This window comes from Odontesthes bonariensis, chromosome 9, assembly GCF_027942865.1.
Source record: "Odontesthes bonariensis isolate fOdoBon6 chromosome 9, fOdoBon6.hap1, whole genome shotgun sequence".
In the NCBI taxonomy this organism is placed as follows: Eukaryota; Metazoa; Chordata; class Actinopteri; order Atheriniformes; family Atherinopsidae; genus Odontesthes; species Odontesthes bonariensis.
The window spans coordinates 7,433,418-7,451,174 of NC_134514.1; the positions used below are offsets into that span (position 1 = coordinate 7,433,418).

Sequence of the window (17,757 nt, forward strand, 5' to 3'; positions counted from 1 at the left end):
CGAAGGAAACTGTCCGTGCGTGTCATGTAGGAGGTTAGCTGGTGTTTAGGGAGGATACTGGCGTCAATTTTTAGTCTTCCAGATCATATCGATCCTTAGAATTTGAATAAAGGCAACTGGACTTCTTTTTTCTTGGTTCTTGATGACATTTCACCTCAATTCAAAAGGCTTCTTCACTTCTAACTCATCGTGGGGAGTTTCGGCTTATAAGTAGTTGAGAGACCGGTCATACTTGGCGGATCATTAAGGTCACATGTCTGTCACTGACTCACCTGAGCATTGTGTAGGTTGTTTATGCTGTGGATCATTCTCACCTGGGAGTCTTTTTACTTGCCTGACAAACAGGTTTTGATCAAAAGATGGTTTTGAAACCACCCAAAAGACTGTCAAGTCACCTCCTCGATGTTCAACGATGGTTTTTCTCCTCTGACATAGATGACATCCTTGACGCCTCTCTCAAACCATCTGTCTTTTCTGTCTTTATTACTGTCTCCAAAAGAGTGCTCCCTCTTGTTGAGATGTAGTTGAACTGCTGAGTCTTGACCCGAAGAGCTGGCTCTCATGTGTTGTGCCATGTGCTTCTGAAGTGGTTGTTTAGTTTCTGCTACATAAATATTTTTCAGTCAGTGGTGAGTCAGTGACTCACATGTGATCTTAATGACCCACCAAGTGTAAATGTTCTTTTAACTATTAGTGAACTGAAACTCCCCACAAACTAGTTCAAGCTGAAAAAAGCCTTTCGGATGAAGTCCAGCTGCCCTTATTCAAACTCTTACAATTGTTTAGGAGGATCACACCAAACGCTGATTTAAGATTTCATATTCTATTCATCTTTCTTTGAAGTTATTCCCTTTTTCTTTTTTAGTAAGTATGTCACAGCTATGGAGCTGCTCTGATGTAGAACTAACTTCATATTTCAGAGAAAAGTGTTGTCATCAACAACATCAACAACATATTCCTGATGGTATATATCAAACCCTCCTCCCCTGCCTGAAATACAATACTTGCACAACACTGTTTGTGGAAAACTTTCAGCCTTCACCATCGTCTTCATCGTCTAATTTTCTTTAAATGTCCTCGAATCATCACTGTTGAAATATCTCGACTCACAGCTTGTGTAAAACACGAACCACAACCTAATCGAGATATTCTGCTGTCCTGCTGCCAGACAAACATAGCAGTGCCTGAAACATCCACTTAATAATGTGACAGCATGATCCTGTTATATGTTGCATTGTCACCTTCAAATATCATTCTCTGCAAATCCAATGTTTTCTGTGGTATTCCGTTTATTGTAAATATTTGTCTCAAGACAGAAACTCTCCTTTATAAGTGTACTTGAGTTCCAACAGAAAGAAAATATCTGATGTGTTGCAGATGTCTGCATCTGAGACCATCAACTGATTTGTCAATAATTATATAAAATGAGCCCAACTTTTTTCTATTGAAACGAAATGTAATTTTATAATAAGACATAGGTTCCAGCTCATGATTATCTCTAAATCTGTTCTTTTAATTGCTTTTTTTTCTAATTGAAGATTAATTCTTTTCTTGTGTTCAGAATGAATATAAAATGTTTCTAAAAGTTCCGCGCACATATTTGAAAACTGTGTTTAAGAAGCTGTAATAAATGTATGATAAACAAGTTTTCTCATCAAATTTCACCTTCAAGTATGAAATGGAATCCCTGTTGCTATATGGTGCAACTCTCTTCCAGCTTTACGGTTGCGTTAGCGTTTCTGCTCTGCTATTTCCAAGCTTTGCATCATACATTTGTGTGATATGGAAGTGATTAATTTGACAAAATAACTCTGGTGCACATGAAGAGTTCAACAGAGCAGCCAAAGTTTAAACTACTGTCAAGACGGAGTCCTTGTCAGGTCTGGGATTAATTCTGTGGGTTTCTGCTCATTAGCACTAAAGAACAATCCGAGCAAAGGAAGTCAGAAACAGTCAACATGTTCTGCTGCTGATGTGTTGTGGCATTAAACTATACATCCAGCTGAAGGTGGCAGTTTCAGTGATGAACTAATTGCATCCTCATGAGGAGCTCCAGAATGAAATGAGTTTTGCTAAGCTCCTGCTGTTTCTTGCAGGTGGTTCATCTCGACAAGGAGGAAGAAATGCAGAAGCTGCCTCTTCAGCCTCCTTATTACGACATGGCACCCTCTGAGTCGACCCCCTTCACTGATAAGCCGGTGAGCAGTGATGCCATGAGCAGGTTCACAGTCATTTCTCTGTTACAGGGTCGGCACGACCGCTGTCTTCAGCCAATTTGGTTCTAAAATTGTGACCTTCTGTGACTATTATACTTGGGTGTATTTGAGAGCTGATTTACGGTGTTTGTTGCTCTGAAAGCTAACTGAGGATATCTTGTCTTTGCTTGCTTGCTGTCAAAAGTGGAAGCTGACCAGTAAATCCACAGGGTGCTTTGGCTAAGCTTCTTATCTCATCATCTACATCTGCACCTCTCGTCTCCTATGTTAATGTGGCCGGCTGACATCCTCGCTTTCTCTGTGTGCACTGTTTCATTCTGACCCCAACATTCACCACTGCCTCTGCCCTCTGCCTCACCTCTCTACCACTCCATCTAATCCACCATAATTACTTGCGGGTTTGCCTGGCAACCGTGTGCATAAATTGCAGTGTGATGCTCTGCAGTGCATCAACGCCCCTGCCAGTTGACTGTTGACTATAAAGTGCTTGGCTTGTTGTATCCGATGCCTCTGTAAACTGTAGTGAACCTCCCTCAGTGGCATAGATGCTTAAGAAAATTGGGGTATTTATTTGCTTTGGCCTCGATCTCAGCTTTTAGACAATGTATGTGCATGTATGAACTGTGTGTGCTGTGTGTGCCTAGCAGAAAACAAAAATCCTCTCAACTGTGTCTGTGGTTAATGTGAGCATCTCCCAGAGCAACTATGCACAAGCTAACAGGAACTCTTTTTTTTAATTTGTGTTACTGATTCTACCTGCAATGCTAATGAAGGTAAGAGGTGTCACAAAGAAACATCTGCTGTTTGTGTAGACGGTAAGGTGCTGCATGCTCATTCAGAAACTTTAACTTGTGTCTTCTTATTTTCAAGTGGATCCTAAAGCACATAGATGACAGCAAAAACACTTCCAAACAACATTATGTAACACCGAACGCAAGCACACAAAGGGCTTAAACACCCTTTCCCATTCACAGTCCTGTACCTCTACAAAACAACAAAAGATCAAACACATAAATCAAACAGTATCAAACTATAAAGAAAGGGAAAAACATGTGAGAGGTTGTTTTAAAACATTAAAATAAAGCACATTTAAAGCAATGAAAAGAGAAAAAATTACAGGGAAGGTTATTCCAGTCTTCAGGATGTTTAAATGGAAATCACAGAAAGTACAAACAACTTCTTTCAAAATCCTTTGAGTAAAAACATGAGAACACTACGTGTATCTGCGTGAATATGTTCATTCTATTGGGATCAAACATTATTTCAAATTATATCAATAAATGTAAAGGATATTCAAAATGAATGCATTTGAAAATGAACAGAACCCGATGAAAATGTTTTCTAGATTTTAGCTGAAGCCAGTTAAGTGAAACAAACATGAAACAATGGTGAGTTCTATGCAAATGTCTTCAAACTAATCTAAGAACGATGAAAACAGCATTCAGAGGTCTGAGGTTCGTGTTTTTATAGGCAATATCAGCATGAACACTTTATCCTTATAAGCAATAACAATGAGAGACTAACTGATGACAACGTGGGTGTTTTTTACACTTATTTAGTCAGTTTAGTCAAATCAACTGACATTTTCAGAACAATTTCTAAATAATCATCAAAAGTTTATGATTCAAATTAAAAGGTAAGTGAGGTAGTCTTTTCCATTTTTCGTACAAATCACATGAAAAGACAACCGGTGACAGAGTTTATAACCTCATACACCAAAGCAATAATCAGTAAGAAATGTCTGCATCTTCAGCAGCTTCACCTTCTCTACATCTTCCTTTTTTCTTCCAAACAACAGACCAAATGTTGCAAACATCACTCGTGCAACATAGTTTTCAGAAGTTATATCCTTGAACTATACAAAAGACTCTATGGTGAGCAAACAACAGTGATGTAATGACAAAAAAAACACTGCTCTGTTTAAATTTTTACATTTATGTTCCATTTTGTCTCGGTGAATACTGTAACTAGACTGTCGGCCATCCTCTGCTGGAGAGTGAATTCCTCTTAGACGGGGAGATAGTACGTCTTAGTGGACAGTTGGATGTGGTCTTTGCAGTGTATTAAATTGCTATTTGTTTGCCTGAGAAAACCCTACAGAGGGCCCTTACATCCCACTTGGTTCTTGACATCAGTTTAGTGACTAAGAGTCCTTATTAGATTAGATTGGATAATCTTTAATATCCTCTCGGGGCAATTTGATTCCAAACAGTCATCCCAAATACACACTTAATCTTTGAAAAGTAATACATAAGGATGTTAATACTCGTACACAATATCCTTCCATCCGTTCATGTTCTTCCACTCATCCGAGGTCGGGTCCCGGATCAACAGGTCCAGAGAGAAACCCAGACATCCCTTTCCCAAGATACACTCTCCAGCTCCTCCTGGGGAATCCGTTCCCAGGCCAGAAGGGACATTTAATTCCTCCAGCGAGTCCTGGGTCTGCCCCTGGGCCTGCTCCCAGTAGGGAGTGCCCAGAAAACCTCCAAAGGGAGACAGCCAGGAGGCATCCTAATCAGATGCTCCAACCCCCTCTTGTGACTCTTTTTCTGCTAGAGAGACATGGCCTCGGAAATGGAAGAGCTTACTCTCATCCAGACCGCTTCACACTCATATGCGAACCGCTCCAGTGCACACTGAAGGTCTTGGCTTGAAGAAGTCAACAGAACCACATCATCTGCAAAGAGCAGAGATGCGACCCTGAGGTTCCCAAACCAGATGCCCAAAGAGGTTCTGTGACAAGGACTTAGTGCCAGGAATGTGGACACAGCTCTTGCTTTGGTTATTCATGGGCCGGATAACTCGTAAAAGCGGCTCTGGTACCCTATACTCCCCCAGCAGCTCCCAACAGAGTCCCTCAGGGAACACAGTCGATCTTACTTTGCTTTCATCGTTTGAAATCAATTTTTACCTTAATTACGCTTATTGCTTATTGCGATTTCAATTGTTGAAATTGTTTTAATGTTACTATTGCTTTTATTCATCATTTTGATGTTTTTATCTTATTTCTGTCAGATGTACAGCACTTTGTTTCAGCTATGCCTGGTGTTAAAGCGCTTTATAAATAAAGCTGATGATGATGATTATACGACTACAAAGTCGACTTTTGGCCTAATGTGGCCTGGTTCCAGATACACTTATGAACCACCTTATCCTCGAACATAGTGTCTGTAATGGACAATCTATGGCTAGCACAGAAGTCCAAAAACAAGAAGTCCACTCGGATTCAGATCCTCCCAATAACGCCTCTCCAGGTCACTCCGTCTGCCAACATGAGCATTGAATTCCCCCAGAAGAACAGTGGAATCCCCAGGTGACACCAGCATAAAAATAAAGGCAATATCAGTCATTTACAAAATAAATTATCTCTCTAAAGGTCTCCACTCCATGTGAATATTTTCTATGGAGCCTGAGAAATAAAAGTTTCAGTGGACTATTAAAGTTTTCCAGAGGAAATGCTTGGAAGCTGTTTTGAAGTACTGTCCAGAATTTAAGTTTGATTTTTTTAGACAATACTTTAGGTCCAAACTCTTTAAAGAAAACTTATCAGAATTGTACAATTAGGACCCATTTCCCTTGTGTTTGAGGGTAAAATATTGTTGTATACAAGTTTTGCATTCTGACCCTTATTAAATAAGAGTAAAATGACCTAACAATAGAATAGAATAGAAAATACTTTATTCATCCCCCAGTGTGGGAAATTCAAATTACTCAAGTAGTTCAATTTTTTTTATATATTTACAATGATTGTATATTAGACAACAACAATAACAACAACAACAACAATACTACTACTAGGCATTTTTCCCAAGTCACTAAAGACAGCTGCCATTAAGCCACTCCTAAAGAAGAGAACTCTAGATGCCTCTATGATGAACAACTACAGACCTGTCTCTAACCTCTCTTTTATATCCAAGATTATTGAGAAAGTTGTATTTAACCAGCTCAACGACTTTCTGAATGAAAGTGGAAGTCTTGATAACTTTCAATCAGGCTTCAGACGTCATCACAGCACTGAAAAAGCTCTGGTCAAAGTGTTAAACGACATTAGGTTGAATACTGATTCTGGTAATGTTTCAGTCCTGGTTCTGTTGGACCTCAGTGCTGCGTTTGATACTGTAGATCACAGAATCCTGTTGCACAGGCTGGAAAACTGGGTTGGACTTTCTGGAGCGGTCCTTAACTGGTTCAGGTCCTACTTAGAAGGCCGGAGTTATTTTGTTACAATTGGCAGCTATGAATCTGAGCGAGTGGCCATGACTTGTGGAGTCCCCCAGGGGTCAATTCTTGGACCTCTTCTGTTTAACTTGTATAAGCTCCCTTTGGGTCAGATATTGCAGAATTTTAACATCAATTATCACAGTTATGCAGACGATACACAACTTTATGTGTCTCTGTCACCGGACGACTGCAGCCCAGCAGACCAGTGTCAGTGTCTGGAGGAAGTAAACACCTGGATGAGAGAGAATTTTCTACAATTAAATGAAGACAAAACTGAGATCATTCTGTTTGGTAGCAAAGAGAAGAGGGTCAGCGCTGGTAAATATCTTGAGACTCGGGACCTTACAATCACTGACCAGGTTCGTAACCTCTGAGTGTTGATAGACTCAGATCTGACTTTCAGCAGCCACATCAAAGCTGTCACCAAGGCAGCTTTTTACCACCTCAGAAACATCAATAGAATTAAAGGTTTCCTCTCCCAAAAAGACCAGGAGAAACTCATCCATGCATTCATCTCCAGTAGACTCGATTACTGTAATGCTCTTTTAACTGGACTTCCCAAAAAGAGCATTAAACATCTGCAGCTCATCCAGAACGCTGCTGCTAGAGTTTTAACCCGGACTAAGAGATCTGAACACATCACACCAGTTTTAAAATCTTTACACTGGCTTCCAGTCAGTCACAGAATAGATTTTAAAAGCCTGCTGATGGTTTACAAATCCCAGAACGGTTTAGGCCCAAAATACATCTGTGATATGTTCAGAGAATATAAACCCAGCAGAGCTCTTAGATCTAAGGACTCAGGTCAGCTGGTCCAGTCCAGAGTCCAGACTAAACATGGAGAAGCAGCATTTAGCTGTTATGCTGCCAGTGGAGATTAAACTTTCACCAAATGTAGACATTTTTAAATCCAGGTTAAAGACATTTCTTTTCTCATGTGTGAAATATCTTTTAACTTATCTAGACTGTTGCCTGTTTTTAAATTCATTTAAATGATTTTATTTGTTTCTCTTTATATTCTTTTATGTATTTTAATGCTTCTTGCACTCCCTGCTGCAATGCTTTTATTTTATGTAAAGCACTTTGAACTGTTTGTACATGAAATGTGCTATATAAATAAATTTGATTTGATTTGATTTGATACTACTACTACTACTACTACTACTACTACTACTACTACTACTACTAATAATAATAATAATAATAATATACACTCATATACACTGCTTCTATGTTGGCAGACCACTCCAGTTAATAAATGACTTAACATGATCGTTAAAATAAATGATAAGGCCTAATTGAGTTCTCATACTGTAAGCATCTAATAACACAGGCAGTGAGAGGGAATATCAAAAAAAGATTCTGTCTCTGCAGGTATCCTTTCCATGATGTTGTCAGACAGTTGAATTAATAATCTCAGCCAATTAGTTGCAAATACAAGCACTTTTAATTTGGCACAGATATTTACAATGTTGTATAAACTCAGAGCTGATTAGTGGGTGCTGATCATAGGTTTTATCCTAGCCTATATTGGTGCATTTAAATACCATACACTTAAATATGCAGAGAAATAGGCCCAAGATTGAAAAATCTCTTTTTTTATCTTCAGTTTTACTTGAGCCCAGAGAAACATTCCGTTTTCAACATTTTAATCTGAAAACAGAGTTCTAGTTTCAAACTCTGAACATGTTTCATTTTGTTTGGCAAAGGTCAAACTAACCAGACTTTTAAGAGGAGCAAAACTTTAGAGCCACTAGTGCGGCTGCTGTATGGGATTAAAATAGTAGGAAACTTAGGAAATGAACTTGTACATTTACAACCTGGACATGTCTTTAGAAGGACCCAGAAGGCTTACAGCTGAGAGCCAATGAGAAGGTCGGGAGATCAAAAAAACGTCTGAAACAGAAAAATATAGAATTGGCAGCAGTATTCTTTCTGCATATAAAAGGTTTTAGTCAATTGGGTGAAGTAAATTTTACATTGAGGCCGAGGTGGAGCAGGTTACTGGGAGTTGATACCAGAGATCCCGTCATTTTTTCACACAACCGTACTCTGGTTAAGGAAGTCAAGAAACAACCGCATGTTCCAAAAACTTCAAAATGCTAAATGCTACTGTAAACCTCCAGGTAAGTTGTTGTTGACTTTACAGGGCAGTAACGAATACTAATAGACAAAATCCCACCCCAACCCACAGCCTGCTCATCCTGCTGTTATAAAAACACATGTCTGTTCCATCTTATCTCACCAAACTTTAGAGCAGTTTATCTCCTCAGGCAGAGACACTGTTAAAGATATCCTTCACACTGACAGAATGTGTTTAGCATTTATTCGTCCATGTATAACTTATTATCTTTACTTATGCATTTTTTTGTGAGGAGCACAATGTGGCTGTATTTTAGCATTTATTGAGTCTTTAAACTTTAACATTGAAACATTACTATCTCATAGCCTTGCCTCAGGTTTACAAGGTCATTTGGCATCCTTTTTATCAATTTCATACAGCATGCTGCAGTGTTTTTCAGAGTGTGTCTTCAATAACTTTACCATCTGGAGTCATATCACATGACCGATTTAAGATAAGGTAGCAGCCTCGCTGAGTCTCTGTTCCAATTTGTGTTCGAACTACATACCAGATTTTAAACTGTGTTGATAGGCCAAGTAAAAACAAGACTTGTGATAAATAGTTGATGCCAAGCTTTTTCCTGAATATTGTCCCGTTTGGCGTACGTTTGGTGCAGGAAGAGACTGTAAAAACGGGCTCTTCTAAGGAAAGCGCTTGCAGTGGTTTTCACAGAAAAACAAACTTTTAAAAAGTTTTTATTACTCAGATTTTACGTTTTTTTTGTACAGTTCGTCAAACTGAAAAAGTAACTGTAAAGTCACACTTGTGAGGTTGTGCTGAAAATAATTACACAGAACAAGGCAAGTTTTTTACTTTTTAAACTGTTTCTAAGGGGAAATATAAAGGTAAAATCAAAAGTAGTCAAAAACAGTCAATTATACCTTTGATAACTGACTTAACTCTGCTTATGTTTAATAAGGTGTTTTTCTTTAATATGACCTTGATTCACATTTTTTTCTCTCAAACATAATCTGATCACATCACAAACAAGGTTTCATGTTTTTTTGCATGTGTTGGATTTCATTCATTAGTCTGTCGGCCGATGTTGATAAAACTTTCTCCGTTATTGATGTATTTTATCAAAACACTCCTCCATCTCAACGAACTTGCAGGGATGACTCGATAACTATCTCCCTTTTCCATTAATTTTGATGGTCTTAGTAGTTATTCAAGAATATCAAACTTCCACGTTCCATTTTACTCTCAAAGGAATTTTACTCTCAAAGGAAGGTTTAATTCTGATAATCTGAGGATGCAGAGGGTAGATTTTCCTCAGATTTATTTCTTATCTCTGAGAACATTCCACTCAAATTGAAGTTTAGGGCTCCACTTAAGATGAACTGAGTGTCACTGCGGTTCTCAAAACCCTATTTGTGAGAGACATGCGTTGACTGCTGAGCGTCGAGTGTTACTAATGATGATTCTCTTGGGGCAAAGCACTATCTGCCAATTTTGAATGTGATGTGCCTGTAATTTTCCTGCTGATTACACTCTGGTCATGACAAATATTCCAGAGATTTAAATATCCAGTGTGTGCAGAGTGTGAGTGTTGGGGAAATATGCAACACTGAAGAGATTGCAGTGTAGATTTAAATCATCGACATGAAATTCTGCAGGAGCTTTAATCATTTCGATGTTATATTTTTCTCAGATTGAAATAAGACCCATTGGTGCAATCCCATTGCAATTCTTATCCACAGCCCTTCACCACCCATCTAAGATGCTCTTTGGGCAAACATGGACGCTTCTGTTTTATATTTACATGGTTTTAACTTAACCAGGGAAAAACATCACTAAAATTCAGCTCATTTCTCAGTTTAAGTCTTTCCAAACAGTCTCATAGCAGGTAGTGGAGGAGTAAAAAAAATTCAAAACACAATTATCTTTTTCTTTTGTTCACGTGAAAAAGAAAATAATCACACACTGAAAATTGTAACCAAAAAAGGGTGAAAAGTTGAAAGTCAATATTTGCAGGCAGCTGCAGCTGTGGAGGTAAACACAAGACTGCCATTATTTTTCTTTAAACCTTTGATTTTCAACACACAGTAAGCCTGTTTATGTGACACTTAATAGTGAGTTATTGTGTTAGTCTGACCTACATCTGACTTCAAATCAAGCCTCTCTAAATTGGAGAAAATGAACTCCCAGACAATGCAGATTTAGCTCAATGTATCTCTGCTTGTATTAAGCTAAACTAAAATCACTCCATAATTTTGCATATTTTTGTAAAAACAGTGAATGCGTTCAAATTCTCATAAAACTGAAATCAGCCCATAAAGATAATGTTTTTACACACAGTCACTTAAGGCATCTCCAGACAGTCGCTTTGCTCTAAAATAACCCTGATTTTAGCATCATCCCATAAAATCACTATGCAAGTAACTTAAAGAGGTCTTTGCAGTGAATTTGTCCACACTTGTGTGTAAGATGATCTCCAACAGAGAAAGTTAGAAGTGGCAGAATGTCTTGAACAGTTTCTCACACAGTCCACAGAGGCGTCAGACATACTTTAGTCAAGGACTCAATGCCGTCCCTCGTACATGGAAAACGGTACGAGAACGGTAGTCCAGCCTGTTTGAGCTGTAACTGAAGCGCAGCTCAACTGTGCATGTAACCTTGTTGATTGATGATTAATGAGATATGTACTGGTAATGTAACTGCTATATTGAACACCACAGCCAACACTAACTGGTTTTCCTATTCCCTAAACGTAAGCAGGTGGTTTATGTGTGCTTTTTTTAGACCGACCACAGAGTGAAGCTGACGTCCAGGTGAAAGAAAGGGACCAGAATAGTTTTATGCAGTGCTGGACCTCACTCTCAGTTAAAATTGGGGGTTAAGTAGCAAGCACAAACCAAGAGTTGCTTGTATCACAAAAATGAATAAATCAATAAAAACATAAAAACATAAACTAAAATTGCCTTACTTGTTGGGCTCTGGACATACACCACATGAAAAGATCTTAAATCTTTGTATTTACCTTTGAAAAACAAATAAAGAAATCTTTGAAAAAAAACAAAAAAAAAAAACTATATCGAGTATGTTGTAACCAATTGTGGTTTCATTAAGATGTAACTTTGCACCATTACCTGAGCATTAGGTTGCCTAGTCCACACATAAACTTTTAAAAATTGAGTTTGCTCTGGAAAAAGTCCTTTCCACACTGAAGTGTTCAAAGAATATGTATCTCCATCCATACAGAAGTGCAAACAGTCCCATGGTGACGGGTAACTGTATACATACAGAGCCCCAAGTCCTACACAGTTGCCTTTTAATTTTCCAGACCACATGTTTTGATGAACCAAAGGCACTTACTGTAATGTGTGATTTTCTTTCATGCGGTAAATAGTTCAGTGTCCATGCAACATGGTGACACTGGGAGGGGGTGATCTCGTAACAGTGGTCTTCCCAAAGTGCTGCTGAGTACAATAGCAGAAGCCATCCAACCAACTTGAGGTCTGATCAGGTCTCATCTAAAACCGGTGATACTGACAACTGGTTTTATATCTTCGGAAAGTAACTCGTCCTGCAAACAAAGTTCACTCGGGCACAGTTTCATCCATGTAAACAAAGGAGATAACGGCAGGCCAGTAATTCTGCCTCTGTTGTCCACACAACAACACTGAAAACGTAGTTTTTAAATGTCTTCGAAGACCTGGATGGTCTAGGAAAACACATGAAAAAGTAAATGTGTGTAAAAGGCCTTACACACAAGGACAAGGCCTTGTGTTAGTCCTCTTTCATCACCTTTTTAGAGAAATGGACCAACAGAAACTAGATCCTCATTTTCTTAAAATGTTGTTGTGCCATGATGATATAGTATGTTGGCTGTCAAGCCTAGACCAGCATCTTATATTCAAATACAAATGAAGACATATTTCCCATTGATTTTGCATAAGGTCGGCACATTGGAGTGTCAGACTTAGTCATGTTTTGCTTTTGAGCATTCTTTCCAGCAAAGAACAGAGCAATTTAAGAAGTATTTTTGGAACTGGATAAACAGCGTTTATTGATTACCCAGTTAAGATCATTTATTCAGCCATTCTCTTGGCCAGTGGCTCATACTTGCAATCAGTAAGTCAATCATCGGGCTTGTTTTTATGCTCTGTGGTCAGATGCCTGTTGAAGGAAGGTCTCTTTCCGTGTCTACATGCACATTGGTATCCCAGACTATTGAAGAAACCACACCACCAAGACCATTGAAATGCTTCTGGAGGCTGCACATACCTCACATGTGTTGCACAATATCCATGGTCACGGCCATGATCTGAGAATTCTATAGGCTACAGTGATCAGGACCCATAAATTACAGTCCTTGTGGTTTGAAAGACTGTAAGGGTAATCCAAGCCTTTCAGCTGCACACAGCCGGTTTGTGTTCATTGTGTTTAGTTACAGCTTTTATTTTTGTTTGAATCCAGTTTTCATGCCCATCATCTTTGAAAACTGCATAATTTCTTAGAAATGCCTTTTTTTTCTTCTGTTGCACACGCAAACCCTTGGATTAAACAATTCTGCCGACTGAAATAATGCGACAATCACCGCAGTCAACACAGACTTCTCACACTGTCCTTCAACAATCCTTTTCTTTCATGCTCAGTTTTGATTTGTGTGTGATAATTTCTCTGTGTAACATCTCCATCTTTGTGTTGGCTTGTCACATTTGATCATTTTCAGGCATCATCTTCTGTTTATGTTTCATGCGTACACATTTTTCTTTGCCCTTCTCTCTAACAGTGCTGCTCAAACACTGAAAATTTCACAGTCCGACCTTCAGTCAACATTTTTCTCATCTGTCTCTATCCCTCTCTCTGTCAGGTTATCTGTCTTTCACACTCTATCATTATTTGGCTGCCTCACTCCTCACACACCTTTCGCCTCTCTTGTCTCCAGAACTCTGCCCACAAGGACTGTGATGTCCAGTATGCGGAGCTTGATACTGCAGCTTTGGCCTCGTCTTTCAACCCACGAAGCTCTGCTCACACTGGCCCTGGGGACCTTGTCGAGTATGCAACCATCCAGCCTAGCTCACACTAGCGCATGCCATTATAGGCCTTTCCCCTCAGACTTTGGCCTCAAGGTACACAGACTGATGCACTCCAACCCTTCGTTCATACCCTTTCAAATGCATTGACTTCCCTTTATATTCTCCACACGGCTCCCTTTGTCTACCTTTTTCTTTGGTCTTGGCCGCCTTTTTGATTTCCCACTTGTTGCTCTGCAGAAAGTTTGATTGAAGCAGAGATATTTTCGGGCTATTATCAAACACAATAGCACTCGAGCAGAGACGTGCAGCTCTTTGGTGCGACAGAAGCAGAATGGAGCATGAATCTAAAGACATATTATTGTGAGTGATGATAGGATTAGACATTACAGTTCTCTATTAATCTAAGTAAAATTACAGGTTATATGTGAATCACTGGCAAAAGAGCGATTTTAAGCAGTTTTTCTATACTGTAGAGGAATCTGTATAGATCAGGTCTTGAAGGCATTCACCACTAATGTAAATGACATGGCAGATTAGAGTATAACAAAAATAAAGATGGTCATTTACTAGATTTTTAAATAAGGCACAAAAAAGAGCATAATGCACAAGAGTCATTTGGTTTATTATATGTTATATATAACAAAGCAAAGCAACGTTTCAAAATGCCTTCCACCAATGCTGGAGTGGGACATGGAGGATAAATTAAGAGGGAAATGAAAGACAAACTTTTGAGTTAGAATTAGGACCTCCAGTGCATCATCTGACTCTGTCATCATCAGCCCCTCATACACCAGTGTCCTGAAAGCCGATGGAGACAGACAGTAGAAGCAGCTGCACAGAGTTAAATGCTATCCACTGCCAATTTCACACGATTCTGCTGGCATCTGCATGTCTTTTGTGACTTCATAAAATATCCGGTGGATTTAATCCTCCCATCTAAAATGAACGGCCCACACGGCCATGTTTGTTCTAACATGTGCATCAGTGAAGTTCTGTTCTTCTGCATAAAATGGATCCAGGCAGGAAAGCAAACTCTGAGGTCCCTTAGTTCATAAAAACTGTGGCTGCTGTGTTCTAAAATTCTGGAGTTTATGCCACGAAGCCAAACTCACAATAATGAAAATCAATTCCCAAGAAAATCACCAACTAACAATATCACATCTACCAAAACCTGTGCTGTAAAAAGTGTTGAAAGCAGAGACACCGCCCATGTTTCTTAAAACATTAAAGGTGCTTTCTTAAAATACATAAAGTTGATTAGTACCTTTTTTTTTCAAGACCATTCATACTTTGTATAACAGGGCCGTGCAGGAAGCTTTGGAGGGGCAGGTGCTCCAGCACACCCCCCCCCCCCCATGTTGTCTCTACACTATAAAATATAAACATAAACAACATGCTATCATTTGCAAATCTCACAAAGTGTTATTTTATTCACAAAAGACTATATAAAGATTTAGAATCTAAAAAGTCAGAAATTGTACTATTACTGCCATTAATCCTACTATTACCTGGAACAGACGAGACCAGTTCCTCTTTGTTGTATCTTGTCTTGATGAGCCGAATGTTTTTAACTGGTGAAAGGTCTGAACTGCAGGCAGGTCAGTCCAGCACCCGGACTCTTCTACTGTTAAACCACGCAGTTGTAATAAATGCAGTATGTGGTTTAGCATTGTCTTGCTGAAATATGCAAGATCTTGCCTGAAAAGATGTTGTCAGGATGGGAGCCTGCATACACCTTCCAGCATTGATGGAGCCTTTCCAGATGTCTTTGTTTCCAGTTCTATGAACATTAATGAACCCCCATACCATCAGAGATGCAGATTTTTAAGTCGCTGATAACGAGCTAGATAGTCCCTCTGCTTTTTAATCCAGAGGACGATGACTTCTTTGACCACACAACAGTTTTCAACTTTGCCTCAGTCCATCTTAAATGAGCTTTGGTCCAGAGAAGACGGCAGCAGTTGTCATCAACATGTTCACATATGGCTTCTTCTCTGTGAGCTTTAACCTACATTGCTGGAAGTTACGGTGAGCTGTGTTCACAGACAGTGATTTCTGGAAGTATTCATGTGCCCATGCAGGGATTTCCATGACAGAATTATGCCTGTTTTTAATGCAGTGTTGCCTGAGTCCCCGAAGAAGGCATGCAATATTGATTTTGGACTGTGCCCCTTGTGCACAGAGGTGTCTCCAGATTCTCAGTCTTTTGATGATATTGTGTACTATATTCAATGTCATTTTAAATGAAGGAAACTTTTCTGAATTTGCAGAAGCAGTTTTTTTTGCCGATTGCTGAACCTCTGCTCAGCTTTACTTTTGAGAGACTGTCTCTCTAAGGTGCTCTTTTTATACTTAATCATGTTACTGAACTGTTGTCAATTAACCATATTAGTGGCAACAGGTTTGTCCAGTTATTTCTTTTAAGTACAAAATATGTATTGAGATTTTATTTAGAGCTGTTGTCATCAAATTCAAGATGAACCTAAATTTTTTCCATAAAATTGTAAAATTACTTATCTTCAACATATAATGTGCTTTTTGTGTTCTGTCGTGAATAAATTATTGGTTTAAGGGATTTGAAAAACCATCGCATTCCTTTTAACCTACATTTTACACAGCGTCACAACTTTTTTCAGAATTCTAAATAGGGAAACCTGCACGTTGCTGTTCAATAACAATGCAAGTGTAAAATATTCATATATGAGATCTTTCTTTGAATAAACATCTTTTAGAGTAGTCACATAAGTTTAAAATGTGTACCCCTGAGTAGTAACAATAAAACATTGTCTCATCTACAAGATTGTGCTTTGATACCTTATCTGAACCCTGCAGAAGAGAGCTGGAAGAGATCCCTCCATCACACACAAACACACTCCCCTAGATCATTTGAAATCTTCACATACAGCAGAAATGGGATGTGAAGGTGTGCAAATTATTGTCTTGCTGGAAAGGTTAGACTGCGGTCTCTATGGCAATCCATAAAGCAGGTAATTCTACAGGCAATCCAGGAGGCTTTCTTCAAATTCTTGTTGAGACATGCATTGGCAAACAACAAAGTATGTTATATTGAGATACCGTTTCCAGCAATTCTCGTCTTATTTAGAGGCTATTTCACTGCGAGGAAGTAAAAATAGAAATAAAATGCCTTATTGCACACACAGATTTTTAAAAAAAAATCTAGTTATAACTGGAAAGAGTTATTTTTTCTCTTTGAAAATGAATACCTTTACCTTTACCTACAAGTGCCCACAAGAATGGGCACTTGTAGATTTGCTGTTGAGCTTATTTGCAGGTGTTACACCAAAAGGCACCAACAATTTGGAGCAATTTGGAATTTGTATTTACTGGATTTGCTGGAAGTGCAAGATAGCATCAGCAGATACGGTTTGACTTTTAGCCGCTAAGTAACCGTAGAGCTGACCGGATGTCCTTTAACTGCAAACACATTTCTCCAACAGCACGATTGTGTTGCCTTCCTCTCAAACAAATAAAGAAGAAAATAAACCAGTTAAGTCCAGCTGTCTGTGGACAGAGCAGCTGGTTGCCAGGAGACCGTTTGAATCACGCTTACAGTAATTCTAATTATTTGCCTCTTTAGAAGCAGCTGATCCAATTTGACAGCAATGATGAATTAAAAAATTTGTCTGCACTTTCAATAATAAAGACCTACAGATAACAGTGAGCTCAATTAAAATGATCTGCCATGCAAGATACATAATTATCATACTAATTATAATACAGAAGTACAACACAAGGAACACATGTGTCAGTCAGCCAACCTACATGGAACAGATTTATCTTTTAAGTCTGACATTGTTTCTACCTGCAAGCACACACCAAGCTCATTACAGCAAAGATGATGGATAATGCCGTCCAGTTTTCTGTCACCTAGAAATTATCATTATTCACACAATAGATTGCTAGTTTGTTCTTCTACTTATGATCCTAAAGACATCATCAACAGTGAGCGCAGAAATTCAAAACAGAGATGTACTGTGTAGGATTAGCATTCTCAACAACACATGAGGTTTGACTATGAAAACTAACACTTTAAAATGGTTGGTAACTGTTAATAAACATCAGCATATATACAGTATATGTATGTATATATACAGAATTATACAAATATTTAGATGCCTCAAAGAACACCAAGTGCAGTCTAAAAAGTTGGAAATGATGCCAGAAATGTCAAAACCAGTAGGTGAATGCT

At 38.7% G+C, this 17,757-nt stretch overlaps 1 protein-coding gene across 1 annotated transcript in view; it reads left to right on the forward strand.

Moving 5' to 3' along the window:
• LOC142389011 (uncharacterized) overlaps window positions 1–17,757 on the forward strand; it is a 46,280-nt gene that overhangs the window by 15,969 nt on the left and 12,554 nt on the right. The window contains exon 4 of the mRNA XM_075474562.1: window positions 2,097–2,198. Within this exon, the coding sequence (XP_075330677.1) occupies window positions 2,097–2,198 (102 nt within the window). The remainder of the gene's footprint in view (window positions 1–2,096; window positions 2,199–17,757) is intronic.